This window comes from Mustela lutreola, chromosome 2 (assembly GCF_030435805.1).
Source record: "Mustela lutreola isolate mMusLut2 chromosome 2, mMusLut2.pri, whole genome shotgun sequence".
Taxonomy (NCBI): Eukaryota; Metazoa; Chordata; class Mammalia; order Carnivora; family Mustelidae; genus Mustela; species Mustela lutreola.
This window is the reverse complement of record NC_081291.1, coordinates 1947500-1967976: the sequence shown is the minus strand read 5'-3', so window position 1 is coordinate 1967976 and position 20477 is coordinate 1947500. Positions and strand designations below refer to the sequence as shown.

Below are 20477 nucleotides of genomic sequence, written 5' to 3'. Positions count from 1 at the left end.
GTATTTTGGCAGGAGTTCTGGCTGCTATTACTGGCACTGTGCACACCAGACTGGCTCTGAGGTTAAGAAGAAAGTACTTCACAGATATTCCCACCGCCATCACTAGTGGCGGGGAAAAAAAAAAAAAACAAGCAATCCTGAGCATTGGTCAAAAAGCACATTCCTCCAAGTCATATTGGAACAAAATAAACCAAAGACACCAAAAATAACTCTCAGAAGAGATAAAAACAACACAAAAAATTTAACAATAATTTTTATTTCTCCTCAATAAAAGGAGAAAATTTAGGTGAAAATATGTTTCAATAATGAAGACTGAAAATACAGAGGTGATTCAGAGTCAGGAAATTCCACTATTAGCAATAGAAAACAGAAAAGAACTTTCGACAATCAAAAAGTCTCATGTGATGATCACAGATTGGGAAAGTTTTGGAATATGAACTTCAAGTTTTTTTCTTTTTCTTTTTTCTAAAATTATATAAAGTTGTACACATACACACCCCTCCCACAAACACATTCTTATCAACCTGAGTCTAAAAGACATTGTAATGGGAGGAAAAAAAATGTGTTTTACATAACCAGGTGATTACTTCAAGTCTGACACAACAAAATGTATGTCGTACAGATGTAGAGGAGAAAGGTCACTCACCACCATGAGTGTTCGTATCAGCAACAGGAACTAGAAATTAAGACACTTCACATCTCTATCATGGAAAAGGCACTTGCAAAAAAAAAAAAAAAAAACAAAGCCATGTTTGTAACAATGAAATGATTTCTGTCTTGCCACAACTGTCACGAACAAAATACATGACGTTCTGTACGGGAAGTGTTCCCCAAACTGTGTCCATTCGGGTTTGTCTCCAGTATATTGGCTCTCATTTAAAAAACGATTTTAGGGAGATTAAATGCTTTCCCGCAGTGTCTGTGGTCCCAGATTGAGGAAATACTGGAATGTTTTCCATGGTTCTTAACTTCACAGGGTTTCACATCACTGTGCTCTCACAAGCATCCCCGAAGATTAGAGGGGCACCTGAAGGCTTTCCCACAGCGTGGACATTCACACAATTCCCGTCTAGTGAGTGTCATCACAGATACTTGCAGTTCGGTGTGATACTAGAATGTCTTACCAGAGACCATAGATTCACAAAAAGTCACCGTCCACTGTGATTCCTCACATGTTCCTGAAGGGAGTAGTGACCGGTGAAGTTCTCTCCCCAGTGTGTGTCTTCATATGCTCTCGAAGGGATGAGGGAAACTTGTATGCTTTCCCACACTCCTTGCATTCATAGAATTTAACTGTGTTTTGCATTTTCAAATGATCTTGAAAACACTGAGGCCGACTGAAAGCTTTCCCACTCTCTGTGCTTACGAGGTCTCTCCCCTGTGTCCACGTGTGTGCTTCTAGGCACAATGGACTCCTGAAGGCTTTGCCACAGTGGTGACACTTGTAGGTTTCCAGGAGAGGTGAAGACTTTCCCACACTGCTGACATTTTCAAGGTCGTTCTCCACTGTGTGTCCTCATATGAGCTCGCAGGTTTCCAGGAGTCGAGAAGGTTTTCCCACACTGCTCACACTTGCAAGGGCTTTCACCAGTGTGTGTCCTCATATGTGCTCGAAGGTTTGCAGGAGACTTAAAGGCTTTCCCACACAGCTCACATTTGAAAGGTCTTTCCCCAGTGTGTGTCCTCGTATGTACCTGTAGGTCTCTGTGGCGCCTGAAGGCTGAGCCACACTCCTTACATTCATAGGGTTTCAGGATATCGTGTGTGGCCATGTGATGTTCAAAAGGTCGATGCTTTCTGAAATTTTCACCACACTCCTTACATTCCAAGTGCCCACCCTCAGTGTGCCTTCTCGCAGTATGTACTACAAGTGTGTAGTGACGAATGAAGGTTCTTTCACAGTGCTGACACTTATAGGGTCTCTCTCCAGTGTGCTTCCGCATGTGTTCTCGCAGGCCTGAGTTATACTTGAAGGCCACCCCACACTGCTGACATTCATACCGTCTCTCGCCCGTGTGTGTTGGCATATGTTCCCGCAGATTTCCCATATATCTGAAGGCCTTCCCACACTGCTGACATTCATAGGGTCTTTCCCCAGTGTGCGTCCTCATATGGATTCGCAGGTCTGCGTTATCCCGGAAGGATCTGCCACACCGGTTACATTCATAAGGTTTCACGGTACTGTGGGTGGCCATGTGACGATTAAAATGTCCACACTTCTGGAAAGTTTTCCCACACTCTACACATTCATAGGGTCTCTCCCCAGTGTGAGTAATCATGTGACGTGTAAGGTAAGACTGATACGTGAAGACTTTCCCACACACGTCACACGCATACACTCTCTGTCCACAGTGATCCTTCACATGACCCCGAAAAGCCGACCTGCAAGTGAAAGTTTTTCCACATTTCTTGCACTCTAAAGATTTTTTACTACCGCGACTCTTCAAGTCTCTCTTCGAAGCTCCCCCAGTGTCCTGAGGTTCATAAGGTTTCTCTCCAGGGCCTGGGTCCACGTGAGGGCTGGGGCCCGAGACACAGCTGCAGGCCGACCCACGTTCCTCACGGGGACTAGGTTTGTGTCCAGGGTAGGATCTTTGTGGATTCTCAGGGAAAGAACCATCTGTGAAGGCTTCTCTACACTTGGCGTAGCAACAGGACTTGTCTGCAGTAGGACGATCCTCATGCACGGTAAGACTTGTCATCTGCCTTCTGGTTTCTCTACGTCGATTATCTTCACTGCTTTCACAGACCCGCTCCACCAAATGACCTCTGCTCAAAATGGGAAGGCACACTGTTATGGAATAATCATTTTAACTGATCTCTTTATTAATTATCTACTGACCCATATTAATGACTACTTGACTACATAATGGCCGTCTTCAGTGAATGGCTGTGTTTGTGGCACTGTCTCCATGGTAACAGTGAAACAAGCTTAATGTACTGGCTGAAGACTGAAATACTGTCAGAACACTTTAGGTTTCTCAGATGTTGGTTTTCTCACCATTATTTCCAACTGAATTAGTTTTCAGATGTTCAGTATCTAGAATGCATTCATTAAAACTATTTCATGTGAAAGTTTGGATCATACAATTACTGAGGTGTGCTCTCAGCGATGCTATGATCTCAAGTTACTCTCACTGTCTGCCCTGAGCCCCTCCTTCTCCTGTATGAGTGTGACTTACCTCAAACACCTTTCCTCGGTTTGGGTCTGATTTCCACCATTAGGAAATTTCCAGTTTGCTCCAAAAACAGAACACGAATCATTTCTTGCAAATAAGATGGTCTTGCCTTCACTGGGGAGCTCATTCTGCAGAACATTCCGCTGAGGCCTTGATGCACTCCTTTTATTCTGACTTGTATCAACTGCAAAAATTAGGAGCAAAATTCAATTTTGGGGGAATGACCTGATGTTTGAAGGTAAGAAAACAGGCCATAAGTTGATTTCTAGTCATACACTGATCCCGAAATGGAAACGAGGTTCATCAGGAAAAACAGATAAGTAACCAAAGAAAAATCCTCAGGACCCTAGTGATTTGGGACTTTGGCAGTAAGAGGAAAAGTCTATGTAGGGCAGCCTGTTTACTCAGAAATACTTCAAAATCCATGGCGACTAATGTGGAGGGAAGTATTATCAGAAAAGTAGAAAGGAACTGGGCAAGATACATAGCTTCACACCCTACTTCTACAAAGGAACACAGAAAGGCTTGCCCCGTGGGCAAGGATGGATGAAATGTCTGACAGGAGGCCAGGGGAATGACAAAATCACCCTTCTCAGCACAAGGACGGAGTCCCGTTTCTAACGGACATGCACAAATGCTGTTCCCTTCTCCCTTCTCCGACGGAGGGCTGCTGGACCGTTCTGAAGGCACCGAGGCCATCGGGGGAGCCTGCCTGCACTGCCCCAGCTGCCACTGGGAGGTCGGACGTGGGTGTGGCTGCCAAGAGCTCCCCTCGAACAGCCCAGCAGAGGGGAGGATTTGAAGGGCCACAAGCAGTCTGGAAGATGGGCTCTTTATTCTTCGAGTTCATTGCTGATGGTTAAGTGTGGACTTTTTCTTCTTCTTCTTGCTGGAAGCATAGTGACCACTCATTTTATGGTCCGGTCCCAACATGGTGTTTCAACAATCATCCGCATCACAAAATTCTTGACACATTAAGTGTAATTAAAATCTGTCACTATGGAAAACTAATACAATGTTGTGACTGTATTCCCTCTGCTGTACTTTCCATTCCCACATTTAGTTTTGTGTGTGTGTGTGTGTGTGTGTGTGTGTTCCAACATTCACTGTTTCTACCCCACACCCAGTGCCCCACGCAACAGTGCCCTCCTCCATTCATTCGCACCTTCGGTAAGTGCCGCTCTGGACCACTCAATCCCCTTCATCTATTTCTCCTCTCCCTCCGTACCCTCCAGTGGCACAAACACCAATTTCTTCTTGATAGTTTTAAGTCTGTTTCTACTTCCTGTTATTTGTTCATTCACTTTGTTATTTAGATTCCACACACAAGTAAAATATGGTGTTTGTCTCTCTGACTTATTTACGTGGAAGAAAACCCGCTAGTTCCATCCACATATTCACCAACGGGAAGACGTCATCCCTCTTCCACGGTGGGGCAATCGTCCCTTATATGCGTTTTCCACATGTTCATTATCCAGTTCTCCCACTGACGGATGTGCGGGTTCCTTCCGTATCTTGAGTACTGCAAGTAACGCTACGATGAACGTCAGTGTTTTTGGTGTGGGTAAATGCCCAGAAGCAGAATTGGACGATACGGTCCTTCTGTGGTGTTCTGTAGAAACTCCGTACTGCTTTCCATGTGGGCTGCACCAATTTACCTTCCCACCAGCAAAGATGAGTTTCCTTTTCTCCACATTCTCACCAGCACTTGTTGTCCTGTTGTCCTTGTCCTTATACAGCCAACCTGGCTGCCATAAGGTGGTATGTCACTGCTGATTCGATTTTGACTTCCCTGATTATTTTCTTTTAAAGATTTTATTTATCTGACAGAGAGAGAGAGATCACAAGGAGAGAGGCAGGCAAGGAGAAAGGGGGAAGCAGGCTCCCCACCGACCAGAGAGCCTGATGTGGGACTTGATCCCAGGACCCTGAGACCATAACCTGAGCTGAAGGCAAAGGTTTAACCCATTGATCCCCCCAGGCACCCGGTCCACATCTCTCTTACCAGCTTGTGCTGCTCGGGACAAAGATGTTCCATCATCCACTCATTGTTCTTTGGCTCCAAGTATTTTGTGATTCCTCCCTGACCTTCTCTGTTGACCCACTGGTATAAGTAGCATGCTGTTTGGCCTCAACATGTATTTGCTTATTTTTATTTTTTTGGTAAAGATTTTTGTTAAAAGATTTTATTTATTTATTTGACAGAGAGAGATCACAAGTAGACAGAAAGGCAGGCAGAGTGAGAGGGAGGAAGCAGGCTCACCGCTGAACAGTGAGCCCCACGTGGGACTTGATCTCAGGACCCCGGGATCATGACCTGAGCCGAAGGCAGAGGCTTCAACCCACTGAGCCAACCAGGCACCCCTGATAAACATTTTTTAAATTTATCTGTCAGAGTGAGTAGAGAGGGGGCACAAGCAGGGGAAGCCACAGGCAGAGGGAGAAGCAGGTTCCCCACTGAGCATGGGACCGTGACCCACGTGGGAGGCAGACCTTTCACCAACTGAGCCAGCCAGGCATCCTAAGCGGCTTCCTGTTCTTCTTACTGACTTGTAATTTCATGCTGCCATTCTTCAAAAACATGCCTCATAGGATCACAGTAGTCATAAATTTACTGAGACTCGTTTTGTGGTCTAACACACAAACTATCCTGGAGAATGTTCTGTGTGTCCTTGAAAAGAACATGAATTCTGCCATTTGGAATGGAAAGTTCACTATGTCCACCTGGTGCGATGTTACTGGAATCCACTCTTTACTGATTTTCAGTCTGGGCGTTCTATGCCGGCACGTTAGTGGAGTGCTAAATCCTCCTACAATTATTTACTATCGTCACTTTCTGCCTCTATTTCTCCTAATATTTGCTTTCTATATTTAAGCGTTCCCATTGGTTCCCATTATATTCAACTGTCCAACTGCTCGTGTCTAATCTGTCTATCATCATGTCATGGCAGTCTCTGTCTTGTCACAGTCTTCATTGTGACCTCTACTGTATCTCATGTAAGTACTCTAGCTCTACCTTTTACCCCCCTTCTATTTGCGTGGAGAATCTATTTTAGTTCACTTGACTTTCAGTTCATATTGTGTCTCACTTTTAGGCAGACGACACAGGGTTCATTTTTTTTTTTATCATTCAGTCAATGTATGTCTTTTCATTGGAGCGTCTAGTCTGTCTACATTGAAAGTAATTACTGAGAAGCATGTACTTCTTACTAGTTTGTAAAATGTTTTTTGTTTGGTTTTGTGTTATTTAAGATTTACTTATTTGAGAGAGAATGGGAGAGAGAGAACCAGAGAGCAGCAGCTGGTTGAGGGACAGAGGAAAAAGGAGTTGACTACACTCTGAGCAGAGAGCCGACCTGAGCCAGAAGCTCTGAGCCACTTCCTACTGCCCTGGGACTTCTCCTGAATAATCAGCTAACAGCCTTATGGCGTTTCCCTTGTAGTTGAGAGTTTCTCCAGCTGGTTTCAGATAATCTCTTCATATTTCCTTTTTTCTCCATTTTATTGTAAATGTGGGTGTGCACCTCCTTTTGTTCTTCCCATTTGGCCCTGCTGAACCTCCCAGACTTGAGTATCTGTTCCATGCCCAGATCTGAGAACTCCTCACCCACAGTTTCTTCAAAGAAGTTTCTGCTCTTTCTTCTGTTCTCCTCCGTAGACCCCCATGATGCAAATGTTCTCATCACTGCTGTGCACAACAGGTCCCTGAACTTAATACGTCAGTTACTCATTTCTCACCATTACTGTAATTCTGCTGTTCGGCTTCATTGCTTCCTACGTTCCCTCACCTTCCAGATCACGGGGAGCTGCTGGGCGTCCTCCAATGTGCTATGGATCCCCCTAGGGTATTCCTCATATCAGTTAGGGGGTTTCTTAGCTGTGATTGGTTCTTGTTTATATTTTCTATCTCCTTGTTGTAGTTCTCACTGTGTCTAGCCACTCTTCTCTCAAGCCTGGGCGGTATCTACATGACCACTACCTTGAATTCTTCTATCTGGTAGATGACTTAGCTCTCTATGATTTAGGTCATTTTCAGTGCTTTTATCCTGTTATTTTCTTTGCAACAAATTCCTCTGTCTTCTCCCTGTGCTGGCACGTATTAAGTCAGTCAGCTACATCTCCCAGTCCTCAAAGCAATGACCTTTCCAGAAGACATGCTACAGTGCCCTCCAACACAGCATACCCCGGCCACCAGGACCAGGTGCTCCAGGAGTGTTCTGCTGTGGGCCCTGTGTGGCCGCCTGTCACGGCTAAGACCCAGCTGCTACATGCACACTGTGTGGGGCTCGCACCCCTGCATGGCTGGCTGAGAAGTCCTGCTGTAGCCTTGCTGGGGCACTGATGAATGGGGGTCACCCTCAATATGTCTGTGTGCAACAATGCGTGGTGACTGCTGTGGGCGCAGAGGTGGGCAGCAGTAGGCAGCTGAGAGGCCAAGGGACCAAAGGCCTGAATGTGGACAATATAGGCTCCCTGGTCGCTGTGGTTAGCTCCTTCAATCACGGGACAGGAATCATGCTGGAGAGGCGGCCATCACACTTGGGGTTGCCTAACAGGGGTGGCAGGACAGGAGTCCCAATGGGGAAGACATCAGTCCCAAGGGAGGCTGCCACCAAGGGTGGCTAGACAGGAGCTACTTTGGATGGGTTCCTCCAGGACAGGTGGGTTAGATGGGGTGAGTGAGTGGGAACCAGTGCCGAGTGGGGGGAACCAGTATAAGCAATGCACATGTGACCGGTCAGAACCGGCTCCCAGATACAGCTGGCTATCCGGGGGACGGGCTGCAAGACAAATGACACCCGTCAACATGTCAGTCCCTAGACGGCTCTCTGGGCCTCCAGTGTGTGCCCTAAAATTAGGCAATGAATCTTCACACATAACGCAGGGACATTTCAACATGCAGGTCTGTGCTCCGTCCTGAGCCAACTGTAACAGTGTGCTCTCTGTCGGTTGTCTATAGTCCTCCATCCTTCCTGCATGGGCCAGCCAAAGGACTAAAAAGAGAAAGAGGCAGGAAAGGTGTAAAGGGGCAAAGGCAGTCCATAGGGCTCCCCTTTGATCTCTGGACGTTCTCAAGGAACAGTCCCATCGCCCCACTGATGGTTTAGCTCCCAAACTTAAGACCCACTGATTTTCGAAGGCAGGTGTTCCAGGCCCTGGTCTTTGCACTGTGGTCCCCAGGGCCAAGAAGCCTGGTGTAGGGACTCATTTCCTTGCTTCTATCTACCTGGGAGTGCCCATCCAGTTTTCCATGTAGCCGCACTGGGGCTGGGTTTCCAACCACATCTCTGCCCCACCTACCCTCTCCCATGAGGATTTTTCACAGGGACTAGCTGCAAAAGATCTGTTCTGGCGGCCTTCAGATCATTTTGAGACTGAGTCAGAACACAAGCAGTTCTTGCCTCAGTATGTCCAGCAGAGCTAGTGAGCTCGGGATTCCCCTACTCTGGCATCTTCCCTCTCATTAAGGGAGGGTTTAACTGGAGTGAGGTCACCGAACCTGACAGATAGCAACTCCCATGTAACTTTCATAGGAGTGAAAAGTACACTCCCTGCCCTAACGGGACCCTGGAGACCACATTCGCGTTTAGAAAAGCAGGGAGTCTCAGACTTGGATCAAGATTAAAGAAGAGTCGATTTAACACATGAAACTCTGTTTTCACCAAAAGGTATGTGACCCTCCGTAGTTTCCAAGAAGGCTTGGACCACGTCTGTCTCTCCTCCGGCATATTCCCATTCCTCGGCCCAAGGAAGATCAGACACTTCTAAGAAAAACTCGTTCCCTACAACTCTAGAGACAGGGCGGAGCCACGCTTACCCAGGGAGGCCAGGTTCCTGCAGGTCTCCAGCATCACATCTCTGTAGAGCTGCCTCTGACCATGATCCAGCAAAGCCCACTCTTCCCGGGAGAAGTTCACAGCCACATCCTCAAAGACCACCGCGTCCTGGAACATCCACATGTTCTGTTGTAGCAGCGCTCCCTCCTCACCCGTGTGTGAGGGAGGATGTGGGGGCGACACACGGGGAACCGCATCCCACCCTAGGACCCAAGTCACACCCATGCGGGAAGTGACAACACGCAAACACATCCACGGCACTGCCCTCAGTGATGGGAAGGGCTGGGACCCCAAAGCAGAGGGCGACGACGACAGCTCATACAGACGTACATACACCCCAATATAGGCTATTTGTACTGAAAATGAGCAGATCTGAGCACAGTTGTATGCGAAAGAATGAAAAGTGAAATACTCGTTCAGACCACACTGAAACTGGACGGCACATCTTTGACTTGCTCAAGGACGGTTACTGCCTTGTCAGCCCCAAAACTGGAACCAGATGTCAGGATGCTGTGAACACACAGATTCCAGTGCTGCTCTCACTGGAAGGCAACAAGGTGAAGGAGCCTAGCACAGTCCCCTCTATCCCGGCAGAGGCAGACACCACCCTGTCCCTGGGTTAGGTGGACAGTGAGCAGGGACACAGGGCCCAGGGGCCTGGCACACGCAGTGCATAAGAGGAGTTCCAGTTCCTGAAGAGTCACGGAAATCAGCAGGGCCTCGACCATATACCCCGGTGCCCAGAATGCAAGCAGAAGCGCGCCAGAAAGAGGAGCCCCTGAGAGACTGATGGCCACAGAGCCCAGGGTGACTTTAACAGAGGGCAGGAACATAATGTAGGGGCCGCTTTCCAGCAATAAGCTCGAGCAACGGGAAAATAAGCATCAAGGCAAACGGCCCACAGCGACCACAGCTGAATGCTAACCGGCTCATGAAGTCACTACCTGCAAATGGCCTAAGTAACCAGCAGACTTCCTCCAACCAGGCACAGTTACCAAAACAGGGAAAAGTCCATAGGATCACACACTCCCTCACGGTCACCCCATTTCTCGCTCCTTGGTACCACCTCAAGGCAGACACTGTCCTCCGCTGTCCTGTGTGCTGCTCCCCTGTGGTTTCTTCAATAAACTTATATCTTCTTGGTCTGTCTTGGGTGAATTCTTTCCCTGTCGGGGTCACGCCCCCAAGATGGCACGGGTCGCGCCCCTAAGATGGCACTGGAGCAGTACGGACAGCCTAAAAAACATCCGCCCTGGCTACACGTGACCTCGTGCTCGTCACATGAGGACCGTATGCCACCACTGCCTACCAGCCCCAGATACCTCCTGTTCACGTGAAAACCTCTGTGATTGGCTGTATACTCCCTGTTCATGTGAACACCCCTATGATTGGCTGTTATGCCCTATATAAGGCAAGGGAACTTCCCCGCAAGGGGAGGAGAAAGATCCACCAGGGAATAAACAAGAGCTTGTGCATCCACCTGTGTGTGTGTTGCGTCGTCTCTGCAGGTAGGGAGAGCGCGACATTCCCCCACCCATGCCACCAGCTCCACGGGATCAGGCCGCCCTAGTTTGACGTCCTTCATGGCGCCACTTTGCTCTGACACTGCATCCCCAGAGTCTTTAAGAATTTTGTGGGAGTTTCCCTCGGTGACGACCTCCAGCTGGGACTGTTCCTTGAGAACATCCAGAGGCCCAAGGAGCGCCCTATGGACTGCCTTTGCCCAAAAGGGTGAGGGATTTCCCCCCTTACCCCTTTCCTCCCTCTTGCTCTTTTTAGTCCTTCGGCTGGTCTAACCCTAGTGCTCCACAGACAACAGAAGGTCCTGGGCTGTGCGTGCCCGTGTGGGCAAAGGACGCCTTTCCTATTCTCTCCCACTTCATCACCTGAGCCCTCCACTCCCAACACGTGGCGCAGCTGGCAACAGCAGCTCCTGCAAAGTGACTCCAGACGGGGTATGTACTCTGCCAGACCCTCTCCTGAGGCCTGCTGACTCTCAGCAGCCTCGCTTCTTAGAGACCAACCCCTTAATTTCTTTGTTCCCTTATATTCAGCTGCCATTTGATCTATTCCTATTTGACACGTTCCTATGTGTCCCAACGGTGAGTCCTCTCCTTGTATGACCCGGTTTGGCCACCTGGTGTGTGGCTCTGGCTACTGCCGGAAACGATGCAGCGGGGCTTACTACCCCCATCTGCTGCAACCCCTCCTTGGTGGGACAGGCCAATGGGCATCAGCAGCAGGTCTTTCCCGTTATAGGAAATAAAGCGGCTGGTTCAGGGAGCACAACTGCAGTCATAAGCCTTATGAACAGAATAAAAACCAAAACCCCATGATCACTTCGACGGACCCAGGAAGCCATCTGACGGACCACACGACCCTGTCTTGACAAGAGAACTCAACCAACCAGGAACAAAGGGGACGGCCTCACCCTGGAAAGGGGCAGCGGGGGAAAGCCCACACCTAACACCTGAGCAGCCGCGGCTCCGAGGAGGATCTGCCAGCGGCCGACAGGTTCAGGAGATGCTGGACGGTTGTCATCAGGGGCACGGAGGTGGCCCTGCAAGCAGACACCCCTCAGACCCACTAGAATAGCTCCGAGGTCATGCAGGCGCCAGCCGGGGAGGAGGCGAGGCAGGGGCAGCTGTCACGCATCTCTGCTGCTGGGAATGCCAAACGGTACGGCCACCTGGGAAGAGTCCAAGTGGTGAACGTCGAGTCACCGCGCACGACAGCGGCCACCACCAGCTCGCGCTCGCCCGCGCTCAGCAGCCGACCCCACAGCCAGCAAGGAAACCCGCGCAGCAGCCCGTCCGCTCCCCGGAAACGAGTAAAGGAGCCACGACTAAGATGGAGTCACGAGTCCGCAGACAAAGCACCCGAACCCTCCCTCAGGGCCAGGTGCGGAGTAACGCGGGGAGATGCGCGCCGCCAGGCAGTCCTGCACCGGAGGAAGCAAGATTGTTTCTCCGCGTGGCAACAGTCCAGCCAATGAGAGACACGCACGGCTCAGCCAATGAGAGACACTCACGGCTCAGCCAATGAGACACACTCACGGCTCAGCCAATGAGAAGTCACAACACATGGACTCTCCAGCTTGCTCCAATGGATGCTCTGTGTGGCGGCCCCGCCCTGTGCCCCGGCTCCTCCGAGAAGGAACCGCTCCCTTTCTTTCCCAGGCTTGCCTGTGCTTTTGCTGGGGGCTTTCTTGTCCCCTATTACGATTCTCTGATATTCCCGGATAAACCAATTTTTCTTCAAGATTTAAAAAAAATTTTTTAAAGATTTTATTTATGTATTTATTTGACAGAGATCACAAGTAGGCAGAGAGGCAGGCAGAGAGAGAGAGAGGAGGAAGCAGGCTCCCCGCCAAGCAGAGAGCCTGATGGGGGACTTGATCCCAGGACCCTGAGACAATGACTTGAGTCAAAGGCCAAGGCTTAACCCACTGAGCCACCCAGGCGCCCTGAGATTTTTAAAAATTTTTTATTTAATTTGTTTTTCATTTAATATGTTTTTATTTATTACTAATTATTTATTAATATTGTTAATATTTATTAATACATTTATTTGTCATTATTTCTTATGCATGGATCTATGAGCGCAGAGGGAATCTCAAGCAGACCGTGTACTAAGCACAGAACAAGGCTCAATTTCAAGACGTCAAGATCATGACCTGAGCCAAAATCAAGAGTCGGACACTTAAGAAACTGAACCGCCTACTTCCCCCCACCCCATAACTCAATTTTTCCTGTAAAAAGAAGTGACGGTTTTATTGTTAATGTCAGTGTGACTTGCTGATCACAAATGGACCCAAGAAGACACTGACCACTGAGCACGCAAGTGTGGGTCCCACAGAGCCCACGGTGCTGCTTTCTCTCAGACCCCGGGCTGGAGGCTGAAGGGTCAGTTTTGTCCTGGGATCATAGGTCGGCGCCCTGTCTGCGCCAGGCAGGGCCTGCTGGGGACCTGTGCGGGGGGGTGGGGGGGGTGGGGGGGGTGGGGGGGTGGGGGTGGGCTTGCTCATTCTCAGAAGACTCATTTGGCTTTGGTTCAGCTCCTTTTCAGTACTGGGCTCTTCCTCTTGGATCAGTGCTGGATGGAAACAGGCTGGTCTTCCGTCTGATTTCTTCTGTAACAAGCCTACTCCTATGTAGAAGCCATGTTTAGAAATTCCGTATTCTAGGGACGTCTGGGTGGCTCACTTGGTTAAGCAGCTGCCTTCGGCTCAGGTCATGATCCCAGCGTCCTGCGATCGAGTCCCACATCCGGCTCCTTGCTCCGCAGGGAGCCTGCTTCTCCCTCTGACTCTGCCTTCCACTCTGTCTGTGCTAGCTCTCGCTCGCTCTCTCTCTGACAAATAAATAAATAAAATCTTTAAAAAAAAAAGAAATTCCGTAGTCTAGAGAAAACCACCAGGAAATAGATTCCAGTCATCAAAGCGCCATGACAGGGCAACTAAGGGGGACCCTGGCCAGTTTGTTTTCAATACTGCCATTCCCCCAGGGGCGCCGGGGTGGCTCAGTGGATTAAGCCTCTGCCTTCAGCTCAGGTCATGATCTTAGGGTCCTGGGATCCAGCCCCGAATCGGGCTCTCTGCTCAGCAAGGAGCCTGCATCCCCCCCTCTCTCTGCCTGCCTCTCTGCCTCCTTGTGATCTCTGTCTGTCAAATAAATAAATAAAATCTTTAAAACAAACAAACCAACAAGTAAAAACAACCGAAAAAAAAAACCCCACAGTCCCTCCACACATGCATTTCTTTCTTTTCTTTTTTAAAATATTTGTCTCTATTTCTGAAGTGCTTTCAGATTTCTGATAGGATTTTCGGTGGGATTATTTTTTCTTTCTTTCTTTCTCTCTTTCTTTCTTCTTCTTCTTCTTCTTTTTTTTAAGGTTTTATTTATTTATTTGACAGATCACAAGTAGGCAGAGAGACACGCAGAGAGAGAGAGGAGGAAGCAGGTTCTCCACTGTGCAGAGAGCCCAACGTGGGGCTCGATCCCTGGACCCTGATCATGACCTGAGCTGAAGGCAGAGGCTAAACCTACTGAGCCACCCAGATGCCCCCACACATGCATTTTTAACAAGATGAGCCAATTGAACCAAATGTAATTCAGAACTAAAATGGCCTTAGGGTGTTTGGGTGGCCCATTGGTTAAGGGTCCTACTCTAGGTTTTGGCTCAGGTCAGGACTTCATGTGTCTTGAGATGCAGCATATTCCCCCCCTTCCCCCACTCAGTACGTGGCCGGATTGTGGATTCTAACCTCTGCCCTACCTTAATCCATTGCTCTCTCAAATAATAAATAAATTAAAAAAAAAAAAAAGAAAAGAAAGAAAGGAAAGAGGAAGAAGAGGAAGGAAGAAAAAAAGGAAGGAAGGGAGAGAGAGAGAGTAAGAGGGAGCTGCAAGGGCTTTTATGGGGAACTTCCGATCTCAATCTCCCCAACTGGTCTCACTGGTCACTAAATCTGCAGGTCATGATTCCAAAACACAGAATCTGAGGCGCATGGTACGGGTCCCTTGAGACTCCCGGGTCTTCAGGGAGCCGAGGGACCGTCCTCACCCAAGACCGCTTGGAATGACCTGAGGCCAACGACGAAGGAAGACAAACGGCCTCGGACGCGTCTTCTCGGCGGCGTCGGGGGCACAGACCCGCGCAGCCCCCCTGCACCGCGGCCCGCCCCAACCACCGGCTGCAAACGCCGCCGACCTTCGCTGCGCTGACCCGGTCCCGGCTCCCGCTGACCGCGGCGCACCGACCCCGCGTCGCCGGAGACGAGGCTTCTCAAGCTCGAACCCCCGACGCCTCCTGTCCCCTGCGCTGCGGGACAGTGTCCCGAGGACGGAGACCCCCGCGAGCCTGCCGAAGCACGGGACGCGGCTTTTCGACTGGCCAGCGGGTCCCCAGACTCACACCAAGTCTCCCGTGGGTGCGGGCGCGTGGGCGCGGGCCAGGCCACGCGTGGGGCGACCCCGACCGGGGAGAGGGACAGACGCCTCACGTCGGCAACGACACCGCCACACGCGCCGGAAACCCCTTCCGAGCAGCCACAGCCGCGGCCCTGGCGCTGCGGGACCCGCGGCCGGTCGCCCCCGGGAGCCGGGCCCCTGCGGGCCGAGCACAAGGGACCGCGGCGAGTGCGCGGGACTCGGGTCTCCCTCCCGCGCGGCCCCCAGCCAGGCGGGGCGGACGGCTGAGCCGGGTCGCCCGGGGACTGAGCGCACGGGGAGGCGACGGGACCCCGCGGCCCGCGCCGGCGGCTCCTCTGGCGTCCAGCTCGCTCCGGCCCGCGAGGAGGACGGACAGCGGAGGCGCCACCGAAGGCCCGCGGGTCCGCACGTCGCCGCCGAGGGCCGGAACCGCTGAGAAAGGCTGAGGCCGCCTGGACGCCCGAGCCCCGGAGCCGCCTCCCAGCCGTCCCATCCCCCATTCCCACGGGGGCCCTCGGCCGCGGGGCTGTCCCCCAAGTCCCTCCTGACGGGCTTGGAGGAAGCGCTCTGCGGATGGGGACCGGCCCCTCCGTCCTCCCGGACCCCAATCCCTGTCTGTCAAATAAATAAATAAAATGCGAGGAAAACAAACAAACAAATAAATAAATAATAAAAACTAAAGAAATAATTCATTAAATAAAAGAAGAAAGAAGATGAAGACTAAATAACTGAACGTTGCAAACGGCACAGATCGTGCTGGGCACGTGACGACTCGTCCCCGGAAGGCCCTGGAGCAGCTCCTTCGGCTCAACCTGGGGCGTCATCTGCACTTACCCCGGGCTCTGTCCCCTCACCGTGTGCAAGAGCAGAAGTGTTCCCACCGGGGGTCCGCACGCCCGCCAGGGATCTCATGACCTTGAATACCACCGAGACCTCGAGGTGTTCCTGCCTCCAGTGGGATCCACTGAAAATGGCGTGGGTGTCCCACACTCCCCAGATGCTGAGCTTGAACTGTCTGCTCTGCCATCAGGACGGGTCCCGCCTCCAGGGGCACCTGGGGGGCTCAGCCTGACGCGTCCCAACTCCTGATGGCAGCTCAGGTCAGGTCTGCGCGTCGGGCTCTGTGCTGAGCGTGGCATGAGCTCCAGCCTCTCCCTCCCCCTCCTCCTGCCGCTCCCCACACCCCACACGCGCAGGCACCCGCTCGCTCTCCCCTCTCTGAAACACACAAACGAAAACCAACAGAAAATGAGACGCTGCTCTAGGAAACCACAGGCAAATATCTGTTTTCCCCCAGTGACGTGTGAGAACACGGGCGAGGGACACCCAACGCCCGGCTCGGTGAAGGACAAGTAATGCTGAAATCGAGTGTCCCTTAGTCCAGGCTGGTTTGGACGTAAAATCCATCTGCCCCAGCAGGGACTCCCCAGTCCCCGAGTCACTGCTGGACGTTGTGGACCCACTGGCCTGGAACAACACGGTTGCTGCTCCGTAACCAATCTTAGTGCCGAAGGTTCCCCAAGCCACGAAGAACACACCTGCCAGGTCCCACCCGCGTGCCTGGTCCCCGGACGCCTGTCTGCGTGGACGGAGGTCACAGGGCTCCCTCCGCCGGGACAGGAGTAGGTTTTAGCCACGGCTTACACGTTTCCTCACTGCACCCAGCCTTCTGGTGTAGACAGGCCAGCGCGTGTCCTGGGCCTGCAGTTCTGAGGAACACTGTGCCTCCCAGGGGGACAGCTCTGTCATCGGGATCGGGGTGCCCACGGGACCAGCCAGGGGCCTCACCAGCTCTGCTGAGTTTGGCCGGGTCCACGCAGTCACTGTGCAACACCCCCAGTCCCGGGGCTCCGTGGAACGCACTCGTGTCACTACGGAGAGGCAATGAACACACTGTGGCGAGATCCCCCCACACCCCGAGTCCGCAAGGCCAGCGGTCAGTCGTTCTGAACCTCACGCCCTGCCCCGGAGCCCCTGCACTCCCAGCACCGAGACCTCACAGGACGGTCAGGCCGCTTGGCCTCCCTCCTTACACCCTTGGCTGGAAGGGCTGCCGGCTTCTCCTGCCAGACCCTCCGTGCTCTGGGAGAGCCATCTGCGCAGCACCTGCCCAGGGGCAAGACTGCAGGGAGACCCGGGCATCGGGAGATTCTGTCCCCCGAGAAGACACCTCCAGGTGCTCTCCAATCTCACGGGCAGGGCCCCTCCAGGATCTACTGTGGAGGGCGGATGCCCCAGGGGCCCGGAGATCTGTCAACCGCAGAGCTTTGCAAAACGGCGCCTGGCGATTTGCCAGAAGGTGTGTCTAGAGCGACTGATCGTAAACAGGAAGCACTACCTATTGGCTGCTGAACTATTGCTAGGCTGTGGGTACTTGGTAACAAGCTTAAGATTGGTGGATGCATATCGCTGTCTATGCTGATTGGCTTAGCTCCCCTATATAAGCGATGGCCATATGAAATAAAGGGTTTTTTTGAAACCCAACCCGATGGAGGGTCGTTATTATCGCTGCTGGACGGCGATAAATGGTGGCCCGTCCGGGGAACCCCCTTTCTCCGTTTCTAACAGTGCACTGAGGTAAGTGACGAATTTATTTAGAAGAAAATTCTGGCCAGAGAAGTTTTAGGAAAGTTCACTGATTATAGTGATGATTGCAACGTAAGCTGACTGGTGTTAGTGATGATCTTGAGAAAGCTCACTGTTTTAGTCACGATAGCAGACTAGTCTTTTCTTTGCTTCTTGACTATTTATTTCTGAAATACTATGGGTTCAGAGGTCAAGAATACGTATGGAAGGGCCTCTGCGGGAGTTGCTAAAAGCAAATGGAACTCCTTTGAAAATGAAAACTGCTCGAGCGTTCTTGCGCACCGTAGAAGGAGTCAGCCCTTGGTTCCTAGATGAAGGATTATTAAACATTCCACAATGGGAACATTTAGGGGAGGATCTTAGGAAGGTTGATGAAGAGAAACCCCTTCCATCTGGCACACTCGCTATATGGGCTCTCATACGATCCTGTTTGCTTAGCCCCAAACCCCCTGAGATTATAAAAGAAAGCCTACAAGCAGGGGAACAGGTCTTGGAGGAAGTAAAAGAGGAACGATCGAAGGCCTCAACTATAGGGGCCTCTTCAGAAGAGGAAGAAGAGCTTTTGGGGGATGAATTAGCAAAAAAATTAAGCAACTTATCTTGTGAGCCGTTACAGCCTTCAGCTCCCCCACCTTATAATCCTGAAATAAATTGTAGCTGCCCAGGAGCCTGCTCGCACGATAGACATGACGTCACTGATTGGAATTCAATAGGACAACAGTTAGGCTTAGCCCTACCAGTCTTTCTTTCTTTCTTTTTTTTTTTTTTAAAGATTTTATTTATTTGTCAGAGAGAGAGAGAGAGCGAGCACAGGCAGACAGAGTGGCAGGCAGAGTCAGAGGGAGAAGCAGGCTCCCTGTGGAGCAAGGAGCCCGATGTGGGACTCGATCCCAGGACTCTGGGATCACGACCTGAGCCGAAGGCAGCTGCTCAACCAACTGAGCCACCCAGGCGTCCCCCTACCAGTCTTTCAAGATCAGCAAGGGAATCGCATGCACCAGCCATTAGATATTAAACAAGTAAAACAGCTAAAAGAGGCAGTCATGTCTTATGGCCCTCAGGCTGCTTATACCATTACCTTACTCGAGACTCGAGACTCTCGCAGAACAAAACCTAACACCTTTAGACTGGAGTAATCTAGCGCGAGCTTGCTTGTCTGGAGGGCAATATCTTATGTGGAAAATAGCAAATCAGGATAACTGTACGGAAACTGCTCGCCGTAATGCGGGAGCTGGGAATGGAGCTTGGAATTTAGAAATGCTGACTGGTACGGGAGTTTTTGGGAACTCAAAATCAGATCTATTTTCCACCTGCAGCGTATTTGCAAATTGCTACTGCTGCCGCTAGGGCGTGGAAAACCATACAAGGCACAGGTGATTAACAGGGTCAATTGTCAAAAGTTATCCAGGGAAATAATGAACCATATGCAGATTTTGTAGATAGACTTATCCAAATGGCATCTAGAATTTTGGGGGATGTTGATTAGGCTATGCCTCTGGTCAAGCAATTAGCCTATGAGCAAGCCAATAAATGGTGCAAAGAAGCAATACGACCCTGGAAAAACAAAGACCTAGCCTCCTATTTAAAGGCCTGTAGAGACATAAACGAATCAGTTATCCAAGCTAATGTCATGGCAGAGGCTTACGCTAATTTTACTGGTACAAAGGTTACCAAATCCCCTGGTCTCTGCTTCCAATGTAATAAACCAGGTCATAAAAAACGGGACTGTCCTCAGGTCAATAAAAAACCTGGCCTATGTCCTCGATGCAAAAAGGGAAATCACTGGGCTAGCGACTGTAGATCCACCCAAGATATCCAAGGGAATCCCCTGCCAGAAAACGGAAAACAGGGCCCACAGTCCCGGGGCCCACAAATATACGGGGCCATACAGACAATCCCTTAGAGCTACTATCCCCTTTCCAGCTCCGTAGAGCAACAAAGGAAGCGCAGGACTGGATCTCTGTGCCTCCGCCAGAGCAATATTAACTCCTGCTATGGGAGTTCATCGAATCCCTACTACTGTCTGTGGACCACGACCCGAGGGAACTGTAGGATTACTACTGGGTAGAAGTTCTAGCGCACTGAAAGGATTACAAATTACACCCGGAGTCATTGATCCTGACTTTACAGGTGAGATTAAAATTCTTGCCTCATCCCCACGGGGTATTGTTTCTATTTCCCCTGGAGACCGCATAGCGCAATTGCTAATTCTGCCCAGCCAACATTCACATTTCCCGGCCAGCAATAAAGAGAGAGGTAATCAAGGCCTAGGATCTATTGGGACTCCATGTGCCTTCCTTATGCTAAATCTAAGAGAAAGACCAATGACCGCTTTACATATTAATGGTAAAGCATCCACAGGGCTCTTAGACACAGGTGCAGATAAGAGTATCATCAAAAGGGAAGATTGGCCAAAAGCATGGCCAATACAAAAGGCTGACCAAGCTTTGCGTGGCTTAGGTATTGCCTCTAATCCTGATAGGAGTGCTACTTTACTAAATTGGAGAGATGATGAAGGACACCAAGGTTTAGTTTAACCATATATATTAGATCACTTGCCTGTAAACTTATGGGGTAGAGATGTCATGGAAGGCATGGATCTAAAATTAACATCGGACATACCATTTAGCAGCCCGCAAGCTAATACAATTATGCTTGCTCAGGGACACATCTGGGGAAAAGGTTTAGGGAATAATCAACAAGGAATCACCAACCCGATTGAACCCCAGAAAAAGGAGAACTGGACGGGTCTGGGTTTTCATTAGGGGCCACTGACTATATCAAATTAACTTGGATATCCAATAAACCTGTCTGGGTCCCTCAGGGGCCCCTCTCTCGAGAAAAATTACAAGCGGCCCAGCAACTAGTCTTGGAACAATTAGCTGCAGGACATATAAGACCATCCACGTCTCCTTTTAATACACCCATATTTATCATCAAAA

General features: G+C 50.5%; 1 protein-coding gene across 1 annotated transcript in view; it reads right to left on the bottom strand.

The window, feature by feature from the left end:
- Positions 1–237: 237 nt before the first annotated feature.
- Positions 238–20477, bottom strand: part of LOC131823260 (zinc finger protein 77-like) — a 33767-nt gene continuing 13527 nt past the window's right edge. Inside the window, exons 2-4 of the mRNA XM_059159378.1 lie at positions 8998–9124; positions 3183–3363; positions 238–2769 (exon numbers count right to left, since the gene is read on the bottom strand). Coding sequence (XP_059015361.1) covers positions 1491–2769; positions 3183–3363; positions 8998–9124 — 1587 coding nt within the window. The 3' untranslated portion in view covers positions 238–1490. The remainder of the gene's footprint in view (positions 2770–3182; positions 3364–8997; positions 9125–20477) is intronic.